The sequence below is a fragment of the Plasmopara halstedii genome, assembly GCF_900000015.1.
Source record: "Plasmopara halstedii genome assembly, contig: Scaffold_1211, whole genome shotgun sequence".
NCBI lineage: Eukaryota > Oomycota > Peronosporomycetes > Peronosporales > Peronosporaceae > Plasmopara > Plasmopara halstedii.
The window spans coordinates 410420-422030 of record NW_020188126.1 but is presented as its reverse complement, the minus strand read 5'-3'; the positions used below and the strand labels follow the sequence as shown (position 1 = coordinate 422030).

At 42.5% G+C, this 11611-nt stretch overlaps 3 protein-coding genes across 3 annotated transcripts; 1 reads left to right on the top strand and 2 right to left on the bottom strand.

The window, feature by feature from the left end:
- Positions 1–3416: 3416 nt before the first annotated feature.
- On the top strand, positions 3417–3658 carry PHALS_00768 (uncharacterized protein; the record flags this gene model as incomplete). The annotated part of the gene is made up of 2 exons (XM_024730498.1): positions 3417–3485; positions 3569–3658. The coding sequence occupies 2 exons, from the start codon at positions 3417–3419 to the stop codon at positions 3656–3658; spliced, it is 159 nt and encodes a 52-aa protein (XP_024580769.1).
- Positions 3659–7538: 3880 nt separating this feature from the next.
- Positions 7539–7771, bottom strand: PHALS_00767 (uncharacterized protein; the record flags this gene model as incomplete). Its single annotated transcript, XM_024730497.1, has 2 exons — positions 7539–7656; positions 7722–7771. The coding sequence occupies 2 exons, from the start codon at positions 7769–7771 to the stop codon at positions 7539–7541; spliced, it is 168 nt and encodes a 55-aa protein (XP_024580768.1).
- Positions 7772–10412: 2641 nt separating this feature from the next.
- On the bottom strand, positions 10413–11387 carry PHALS_00766 (uncharacterized protein; the record flags this gene model as incomplete). The annotated part of the gene is made up of 2 exons (XM_024730496.1): positions 10413–10667; positions 11367–11387. The coding sequence occupies 2 exons, from the start codon at positions 11385–11387 to the stop codon at positions 10413–10415; spliced, it is 276 nt and encodes a 91-aa protein (XP_024580767.1).
- Between the last annotated feature and the right edge of the window lie 224 nt (positions 11388–11611).

Genomic DNA, 11611 nt, shown 5'->3' with positions numbered 1-11611 from the left:
CCATCGCTCAAAGAGCGCTTCGTCATCTGTAGCGCTTTCGCCAGGGGCGAGCACTACACGTATTTTGTTCACATTGCGGGTACACGAGAGCTACCTCGTTGAGCACTCAGACGAGTGTCATAAGCCACCAACGGAACTTCTTGTGGAACCAAGAAACGAGCTCGAAGAGCTTTCCGTTTGGCAAGCTCATCTCCCGTTATGGCAGGGGGCCGATGATGTGGACGCGTGACGATTGAGTTACCGCTTCCTTCGCTTCAACAGCAGGATCCGATGGGCGGAAGCCATATTCCACACGTGGGTCAATGTCTGTCCTTGGATGGGCGCGCATCAGGGCCGCCTTACGGGCAACTTTCAGCTGCCGCGTCTGTGACCCGTCGAGGTCATTGGTGATTAAAATACGTCCCTCAGGTGACGAGAAGTCAGGAACGGACATAGGGTCCGCAAGACGCGAGCAGGGCTCGTATCACGCCGCTTGTCGGCTCGCCTTTCTCCTCATCCCATGCGGGAAAAGAAGTGTCAGACTCGTAGTCGACCACCTCCACATCCTCAACGAGGACACTCGTCACTGATAGCGTGTGTGAAGCGCGACGCTCGTGCTCATCAAGCCTAGGATATACATCCCTCGATGCCGTGGACGCACTGTCCGACATTGCACCGCGTGCTGGGAGACGAAGTTGGGCTATGCCCGTGTTCGCTGTCAGAACCAGCGAGACTCGGTGACTTCAGTGTCGTTGACACAGGGCTCATAGAGCACGGTAGTCGTTTTGTTCCAGCAAACCAAGTTGCAGTGTCTAGCGGACACGCAAGCCTCGTTAAGGCAATAGTCGATTGGAATTGTAAATGTTCTCAATCTTAATGGGGGAGAGTGTAACGGAGTTACACTTACCCTCGTAACAGGGGTGTGTGACATACGAGTTGGGCATGGTGTGACTGCACTCAAATAAGAATACGGTATCTGGCTAGGTAGTCAGTAGTTATGCACGTATTTAGATTCTACTATATATAGGAAAATCCAAACATTTAGTATTAGGCGGCTTTGCCGCAGACTCAAATAAATAAAGTCAGCTTTTGATTTAAACGGAAGAGTTAATTGGCTTGATATAAGGAATTTATTACTCTTGGAGTAAGCGGATTGCGATCCGCTAAACTCGTACTTGTTCTAATTATTGAGGGAAAGGTCAGTGACCTAACTTACGCTTCCTCAAAGCGCATAGCTACGGCAGCCTCGCTGCACCACTGCTCTCGAAACATTTTTTTTGTTTTGGCTTCCGTCGCCCAATTTGATCGACACAAACTTCGCATGTCAAATGACTTCTCATTCAGTGACTGATAAGCTGACACTTCCATCTGTTCAAATCCTGGAAGATGGACTACATAGCTGCATTGCGTCCTGCATTGAGTAGATTTTGTCGACTCGCGTTTGAACAATTCAGAACATGAATTATCATTTTCTGTACATTACAGACGTCATCCATGTGTGGAATCAACGCAATTTCTCATCTTGGTAGGTTTAAAATAAGGAGAGAGGGTATTTTACTAGCGTCAAAACACGACAAACCGAAAGCAATCAGCGATCATTTTTGTTGCTGATATTTCAGTTTCCTCAAGAAGCTACCTGATCAAAAAGAGAAATACATACAACGGCTGATATTCCAGTTTGCAGTCTTAAATCTCATTTGCTCCACATTACTTAGAGAATTTGAAATGAACAAGTTCTGCAATAAATACCAGCAAAAAAAACTCAGTCATCTTTCATTTGATTGCAACATGGTTCTAAACCGTCCATAATGATCCATGTTTCACAATTAATATAGCACTTGATGTTTACACGATCGCTAAAGTAAGAAAACGACAGAGTTCACCTTTAACAACAAACAGACAATATAAAAAATAGCAATTTTCTATTGAAAAGTATACACTTATTCGAGTTTTAATATCTCGTGCCGTCGAATGTCAAATAAGTAATCCGATCTGTGGGATCGCTTAGATCTTACCAGGTTGGACTTGATGATCAGGTTTGCGGTCCACTCAGGGTTTGCCAAAACCTTTGATTGGTCATGTTGTTTCAAGCGAGTTTTTGCTGAGATTAACCGAAGTATTGAAGCGCCGTCGATGACAGCGCTATTAAACTCCCAACGAAGCCTCGTTCTGTCCCACATTTTTGTTAAATAGCTGCAGCCATGTATATCATTAGAGAATTCTGTAATGAATAGTTAATCTAGTGTCGACCCTTCTGATTTGATTCTGTATTTACAGTAGCCCGCTAAATCCACTCTTCAACTAGTCTACTTTTAGTGATGCAACCGCTGGCAAGTGTGTTCAGAATTCGTGTCGGTACGCCAAGCAGGGAATCCTCATGAATTGCTCCGATATGTTTACTGTTCGCAAATACGCAACTAGTACATGAACGAACCACGTTCAAAAGCGTAACGATTCCAACCTCAGCATCGACGGCAAGGATTATAGCATCAATCGAGTACGACGCGACAGCTGAAATCACCGCTTGTTTTAGCCGACAAACTCACAATAACTCGTCGTGATTGCCGAAAGTTTCTCGCTGATATAAAGTTATGAGCCTTTAGCTATCTGGGGGCGCTGCTGCTAGACGTCGTTGGGCGGTTGACGGCAGTGTTAATTACAAGGGTCGATGTCTGGAAGGAGAGGAAACACTATGCGATCGTATGCATAAGAATGGATACCCTCAGTATCTTGATACTCGAAGAAACGACCTGACGCTTGCTTTAATGTAAATTGAGGTGACGACACTCTCAATATAGGTGCTATATTAAAAGTGTAGCTTAGAAATAATTCTGAGCTATGTTATACTATATACCGTAACATAAAGCAATATAAATACCTGGCAACAGCCTGACGTTTGACTTTAACGTTCCTGGCCTCATGCAACAGTACGATCAATCTCTGGAAGCGCATTATTAGCGTGTCTGGATAGATGCAATCACTTTTCGCGACTGACCATCATTCAGTAAGACTTTCATACCCCTTTGAGACAGCAAACGCTAATTGTATTATACGACCCCTGTGAAGAAGCGCAACAAACGTATTAACTCGGCCATTTGTGAGGGGAGATGCATCGCGTAGTGCTTCGCCGACCAATCATTGTCTTGATCTGGTCGAGGGCCATCGCACTCATAAATAGGCCGGTAATCTTTGGTTTAATCATTAATGATAAAAAGATGCTGCTCGTATGACAATTCGATAAACTTGTAGCGATGATGTCATTTATCAACTTTGTCGTGGGTTTATTTTGCATGTGCCAAGTACAATATCTGGTCACAATGTATTTGCATTTAAATGCGATGATTGATCGCAAGTCGCGATCAGTAGTGAAAGTGCATCACTGTAGCCTACGTTGTGAAAAACGACCGTGAGCCAGGTCACGTTTGATGTCAGGAATGATGGTTTGCGGTGCTCAAGCTGAAGCCTACGATGATGTACACATCGAGCAGCGCTCCTCGCAGCTGTCTGTAAATACTGATACGGCGCCCCCAAACGACCATTTGATGAATCTCTGAATCCAACCGATGGTTCTTGATTTGCATCTTAGTAGATAGTTGGATCGAAATACACTTTGATATCACCATATAAGATTATTACAGCCAGTCATCAGCGATTATGTCAGGGAACTAAGATTAATTAAATGCGTTTGACTCTTGGTTCTTGTAAGGTTGTACAACACATCACATCAAAATTAGAGTCCCAGTAAATTAGTGGGATCAAATATCAAAATATAATTCAAGACTGCGCACCTTCAAACAGTCAAGCTAGAAGGTCGCGCACAAGAATGAGCAGAATTATGAGTATCGTTAGATCGAGGGCTTTTCAACGTAAGAAGCACCCAAACGACAAATGTCACGCGTCTTTGCAGCGTTCAAGCTGGTATCCAACAACTCATCAACGAGAATACAAATTGTTGAGCAATAAGCAAGAGTCAGTCATCTAAACTGTCATGATCCTTTCAGGAACCAACGACGGTTACCGTATTCAAGTGGCTCGCATCCAGACCTTCTTCGCGAATCGAGAGACCGGTGGTCGCTTTACGGAATGTTCTAAGCAAATTCGATTCACAAGGGTCGGTTGAGCTGCACAAGGTAAAGGTTTTTGTGAGCTTCAACGATGAACGATATCAGCCAAGCTTAGTGATATTTTCTCGCCTAAGCGGCTTTGTAATTCAACGTTTACAATCTGTATCTATTTCAACCGATAGATCCGAAAGATCGAGCTACCGCGTCTGGCCGGTTAATAATAATTTGACGACCCTTAGTTAAATGGGACCCCCCAAAGTAATATTTTATTCATGCGCATTCTGAAAGTCGAGGTCAATGAAACACCTCTTTAACAAGATCAACCCAATATTAGAAAGAAACGGATTGTTGCTCTAATATATTAGTCGATGATACTGACGTTACGGATTTGCTAAAGCCATAAATGGAGAAGTGCCATATAATATGTGCACCGTCATTTCAACGATGATATCAGTATACATAAAAAGTCTCGAAAAGACGTTCTATGATTAGCAGATCGAGACCGTTTCAACTCGCGACGGGTATGTTGAAGGTCATGAGCCCTGAATCTAAGATATGTGATTGTCGCTTCGTCTCAGAGCAAATATTTTACTCCAGGTATGGCCTGACAAAAACCTTATGAAGCATGGATTCGCTTATAGTCGAAGTGGCTATCGACTTCAAATTGAAGATTGGTCAGTTGTGAACTCACGTCTGCTTTGAATAGTCGCACCTTAGTGTAAATGCAATGGTCGGACATCATAAGAGCAAAACACAAGCTTGTCTGGCAAAGTTGGCAATGAGTTGGCATAAACCGTCGCCGGCGGCTGAATAATTTTTTTGATACAAGCTCATTTTCCCTAGCTCAGCAACGATAAAAATGTCTTTTTGTTGCAGTGTCAAGAGATCAACCTTTAGAAAGTGAATACGGACACCTTTAAGCGAAGGATTTGATGTTATATCTGTTAAAAGGGAAATAGCGACCTAAGACTGCGTTGCAAGTGATTCGTCTCATTGAAGATGGGTCCGAGCGGTCCGCAGTAACCGTGACATGCTCAGGAAACTGTTCGTAGTAAGAAATAAGGTCTGAATGTGTGTTTCCAAATAGTTGCTCATTCATCTCAGCGTGTAATGGTAAAGCTTCGTCAGCTACGCCGAGAGACGTGCCGGAATCAAAATCACCGAGAATTCACGAATTTGAAGTCACCGACCACATACACTCGCGGTGAAGCAACTATGGATGGCCAAGAAGCATTTGTTTCCATCTTTGTCCCAAGTTTAAGTTCTCGTTACTCGAGAAATTTACTAAGTGGTTCAGGCCAAAAATACAATAGAAAAATCAACGATCAAATACGGCTAGTATCAGCGGAGGAGCTGAGCCTCCCAACCTTCATGAATGAGTCCGTCATCGAAGACCATCGAAATCATTGAGCTGTCAGAGTCGAATGATTTTTTCTTCGGAACCAGTGTATTTCTTCTTTTGTTTTAAACATGACTTGGGCTTAGGTGCACGTTATTTTACAGTTTATAAACCTAAACAATCAGCGTTAGCACCGGTGGCTTGGTGACATTTAGCTTTTAGCTAATTAAGAACGATTTACGATCTCAAACTTAATCGCTAGCGGTTTTTACATTGTTTTGGCGCCGAGTGAGAGTTTTACTATGTCGGTAGTCCCACAGTCTTAACTACGTCATTAGTTACGGCTAATCAAAAAGCAAATCAGCACTGCGAAAATTTCTTCGGGTGGGCTACTTATGCAATGACTGACGAGGCTGTTTTGCATACCAGCAATGCTTGATCGTCAAGTGGTGCAGGAGTTTATGCCGGATCATGCGTAAGCGCAGACAAGCTCCCAGACCGTATTTATGCATACTCGTGCAGATCCCGGTAGAATTGATTGATGATATCCATATTAACCAGTTGCGAGCTGTGCTCGAGTGCATGCGTCGACTTTATCCCTCTTTTTGGAGAGTCGCTAAGCATGGTATGCGATTGTATTTCGCATGGATAGCGCCTATGTCAATTGGTCTGAGGCAATCTCGGTGGAATTTGCTAATGTATCGTGGCCTGGTGAGCAGCTTGCACGATTGTCAGTCGAGGGCTTAAGTCTGATTTCGTCGATTTTGCACAGCCCCTCACGACTTTCTCAAAGCGATGTAAATTGTGCTGAGGCGATTAAGACGATGTGCCGTTAAAGAACCCTATGAGTCTGTCCTTGTTGTAACCCTTTTGGTTCGTTGGTGGCCATTCGGTACGTCTGAAACGCTTCACCCTTTCCATGCGAGGGCGTTGTTTCCAGTAGTTCTCGATACGATGTATAATAAAAATTGCGCCTGTTTAGGATCAGCTGACCAACGCGCGACAAATAACAGGTTGCTGTAGAAATTTTCAAATCAAGCTCAATCGATAGATGTTCTTATTTGTAAATTATACCTGTCAAGTAGAAGAAGTCTATATAACTCATTACGCGGTTTCGGGTTCGCCAAATGAAGCTTTGCTTATCTAAGAACGATGATTTCATGCACCGACAATTCTTTCAAGCCGGTGGACAAGTCGAACACAGCTTGCAACATTTGTGAGCCATGGCGTGTTTAAGCTCGATTTTTGCTTTATCCTTGCTTTTGCAACAGTATTCGCATCATCTGATGTAGACCGCTCGGAATCGCATGACATATACCGATGACAATCATCATTCATCGATATATTGCAAATAGCGATGGGATGGATAACTTTGCGCAGAACCTTGGACACCAAGTTGGACATGACCACAGCAGAACCTTGGACACCAAGTTGGACATGACCACAGCAGAACATCCATTAACCGATGAGAAAATGAAACGCATTAATGTCGTATCGTATTGAAACTACTTGGATGAAGCATATTATAGAGCGACATGATCGCAGCTCAAAAACTATCATTGATCAAAACGTTCCATGCCCTCTCGGGATCCGTGTTAAGTTCTGGAACGGTTTTACTCATTCTTGTGGTATCCTTGATATCTCCTAAATGGGTGCCGATTAGGGCAGAGGCTGACAGTGTGAAGGGGTTACATCTACACTTGTACGAAAGGGCGGGTCGCACAAGCATGTACGACCGTACATAGGTGTGAATTTCACACGATAGTGCCAGTGTGTTGGCTACCGTGTAACAAGAAGCCACCACGTGGCAGGTTACCAGAATAATGCATATTTACTATTTTGATTAGGTCTTGTAATATTAAGTAGCAAAACCTAGGGTTTATGATATTGGCGGCTCTGCCGCAACAAAACAGATAAATACAGTTCAAATCTGAACAGAAGTGTCCGTCTGTCTTAATTAAGTTTTTCCAGTACTTGGAGGTAGCGGATGGCGATCCGCTATTATACTTGTACTGGTTCATTGAAAGAACGTAAGGTCGGTGACCTTTGCTCAGCTTCCTCGAGGCAAAGAGCTACGGCAGCTCCGCTGCAGTCAGTGATATTTTCATTTTTGATATCATCTCATACACACTTCGTTGCATAATCACCTATTGATCTTATAACTTGCATATGTCAAGCGGAAGCATAACGCCTGACTTTGATGAATCTGTCTGCAACTTCAAGTATGGAAATGCTTCGTCACCCGGCACAGCACTTTCCATAATTAAGTTATAGCTGTAATTAAGAATAAGGTTTCCCAGCTGAAGAATTTAAAAAAATGGTTTGGCGCCCGAGAATACCCTTTGTGTCCAGGTGGCCCCTGGAAATTTATCCGCTTGCAGTAGGCCATATAGATTTCGGTGTTTGTTTGCATTCGCGTGCAAATATGAAAATTGTACTTTCATCCAAGCTGTGATGTAAATCGATCGATGTCGCGAGGGTGTTGTATCCTTTTGTGGACTGTATACACTGCGATTGAATGCAGACCATAGGCGTTTTTAGGGGTCTTCACCTCCTACAACAAACAGTGATTGATTTCATATGCTGAAATGTGTTGCTGAGGCATGACTAGACATTCAGTCGTATCATAATCATAATGCACCCAGCGCAAGACCATGATCGAATAAAGCAATCAATCTGACGATTTTACTGCCGAGAATAGCCGGGAATAAGCACATTTGCATTGCTTGCCAAAGTCCGCCACAGTGCGCAAATCTTGATCCAAGCTCTGTTGAAAATAGATTTGTTCGAAGACAAACAAGCTGTTCTATCATTAAGAACGGTGACTGAATCAAGGTTGTCGCGACCCTCCACTGCCTTCTTTCTGAGTAGTAGGATCCGAGTTTACTGATATACAGAGTATACGCTCAAATATATCCCTAGGATACGAAAACCATAGCCCCATGAAATAGTTCGTACTTCTATTTGCTCAAATCAAAGCGTATTATATATAGTGTTTAAGCTAACACGATGCGAATATTATTAGATAATCATTGTAAGATGGTGTTGGTCACAAAAGGTTCTATAATCCGAAACACGCAGGAAGCGATTCCTGACGCGGAGGAAGAAAGACAGCTCCGACGTAAATAGAAAAAGAACAATATAAAGGTTTGAAGAGAAAACTCGCCAGCTGAACAATAATAAATGATTTTGCTTCTAAATACAAAATGCTCCGAGGGCTCCTAGAAGGTTAACTGTGGTTGAAGTTTGGCTTGGACTAATTCTAGATCTTGAATATACGGAGCTTGAAAATTAGAAGATTGGACATCAATTTTTGTGTAAGCATCCAGTAGAAGTATATGGCTTACGCCACTCACTTCAAATGACATAAAAACGTCGGCCTCGTCACGCGTACAAATCTCCAGGAGGATTCTGCACCAAACATAATGTTTGTGACGTCACACAAGATGTCAGGTATGCAAGTCCGGACATAATACACAAATATATTTCTTTATTAATTTTCTCACTGTATACAGAAGGTACATATATGTGTCTTTGTGTAATGGCTAAGTGTAACCATTACAATAACGGTAGTTGCTTTTGAATATTGAGTGCGGAAAGTCGCGCACGTCTCTATTTATTAGGGCACTACCACTCGCATGCTCTCAAAAAGCATATACAATATCAGTTGACTTCTCCGCATTTTTTATCATCGCACATAACTCGACGGGTAGTAGTTTAAAGCCACTACAGGTAATGGTGTCACTGACAGGACTAATGGGCTCAAAAAGAGAGCAAAAATGGATTGATTATCAAAATTTATTGCCAGCACTATGTCGAGTTCGGCTAACCGGATTGATGTACCAAAACAGGCTTTGTCTTTGATTTGTCGCACACTTGCTTACCAAAGTGCTTGCCTCATCGGATTCAGTCATCGAAAGGTTATGCTTACGAATCCGAACGTGTTATTTAGAGTTCCTCGATACGAGTTCTGGGTGTAAGACGAAAACTTAGGTTGTCATTATGAGGTACAATCACTCAAATGGTTTGTGCTGTAACGTGGTAGATTAAAACCTATAATTCGAGCGGCGTGCACACCGTAAGGCGCCACAATTCGCCGACCAAATCTGATTTTACTTTGAGTATGGATTTTACAGAAAACATCATCATATTGCCATTCTCCTAAATCAGTGTGGCAATGACTTCGTCACGAAATACTCTGTCAATTCCCTTGCATCATTAAAAACAACGAGCGATAAATGTGAGCTAGACAGAAGTAAACTTCTTGGTAAGTAGCTGTTTGTGGCGAGTCGGATAGTCCGTTTGTGTTGCAAAGCTGACCAGACTCCATTCGATCGAGCGTTTAAGCTCAGTGTAATATAAGACAGTTTTCGACTCGAATTGAAGTGTCACAAACAACATAAACGGCAATTTTATTCCAAAACAACCAGACCAGGATCACGTATGCCTCTTTCGCTACAGCTTACAGACCGCTGAATTTGATTGTTATAATACTTTTTATCTCGTATAGAGGAGACGGATGAGGGGTCGTGTGATGTTAAAAGTGGACCCACTATGCAAAGAGCAATATTTTTGTTCGAATAGTGGCACCAAGTAGTTTATTACGCACTTAGTCCGCGCAATGCCGGGGTCATTCAATCAACTTTAACAGCCCAAGAACAGGATCTTGTTAGCGCAGAGCATTTCTTTTTTCATTGCCAAAAACTAATTACGCGATATATCCCTCTCGAACCACTTGAAACCCCTTAGTATGGATTTTCGCGCTCCACATTTCCTACTGTAATAGAACATATTAGAAGTCCATGCATTTAAAGGTAGAAGGGTAAGCAAAAACATTGGTATTTGGTTATTAAAGTATGCTGGTCTGTCGGATAGTCCGACCAGCTCCTACCCAGAGTACCCCACTTGTTTTTTGCTACAGCGAGAAAAATATTGCTTTTCCATATTAATGCTAGATCGCATATTATGGCAAAGTCCAGAGCAATGTTTTGTTTATAGAATAGTAGATATTATCCTACCACGCCGCTCCGCTACACACCCGCGGTAAGAGTCTTGGCGTGTTCTCCAGTAGACACCAACTCAATCTTTTGACGAAGACCCAGACGTGTGGCTATATGATTGGGGCTTGTTTGATTTACGTCACGGCATTTCTTAAGCTGTCGGTAAAGAAGATACTTTATTGTTTTTGCGATTTCAATGGCTGACACATTAATGGCGGGTGAATCGATCATTACTACATCTGATACTTTCCGTAGTGCTTTGGCGATCACCTCGTCTTGAAACCTCTGTCATGCATAGTAAATGAGATGCTTCTTAGTTGTAAGCGAGATTTCTCCGGGATCTAGATAGATAGCTAATATTCCTTTGAATTTAGTGGAGTATACGTAGCAGCTCACGCCGAAAGCAATTGTGTGTGGGACCATGTTGACAAATACACATATGTTGGGTTCAAATACCGTCCAAATTGTGTGGAGTCTATTCTTTTCAGGCACTGATGTTCTCACAGCTCTCAAGCTTAAAGGTGAATTACAGAATTAGCTGATAAGTAATCAAAGGCGTTCACTGTTACATTGAAAATTAAGAGCGCTGATTGCCGCGTTCTGCGTGGCTATCAGCTAACGTGTTTAATTAACCTCTCTTGTTGTAATATCATCAATCTGATGTTGTACCTAGTCAGCTTTGCCATAGTGCCCGATTGCAATATGTTATCGCAACGCTCAATCCAGTGCAAACAAGGCTTCGTACAAAGCGCACGTCGAAAGAATATAATTCTTTGAATCCAAATGAATCGACCCGAGCGCTCAAATATCACTGATGCTCGAATCGATAGCCTTACGAGTACGGGTTAAGCAGCCTGCTCGAATCTCAAGCAGGGTTGAATGTAGTATATAGGATAGTCAAAATTGGCATATAGTGGGTTAGTTATGAAAGTGGACAAAAAATAAATTCGAACTTATCGCCTAACATAAGACTAGTTGCCTAACCGTTCCACGATCCTCTTCCATATGGGTTTCAGCATTAACCGTCAAACCTCTAATGCCAATTTTTATCGGCAGATTGATGGTTGTCTCTAGCCAAAGGAACGAAGGTTGCATTAGCGTGTTGTTTGCGTTAACCATAACACATATGCTCCTGTATATAAAAATAACAATGAAGTCACAAAGATTTTTCAGAGCCCTTGTCTTCATTCAATCAACCAACTCGTGATTTGGTTCGTCAAGCCATAGAG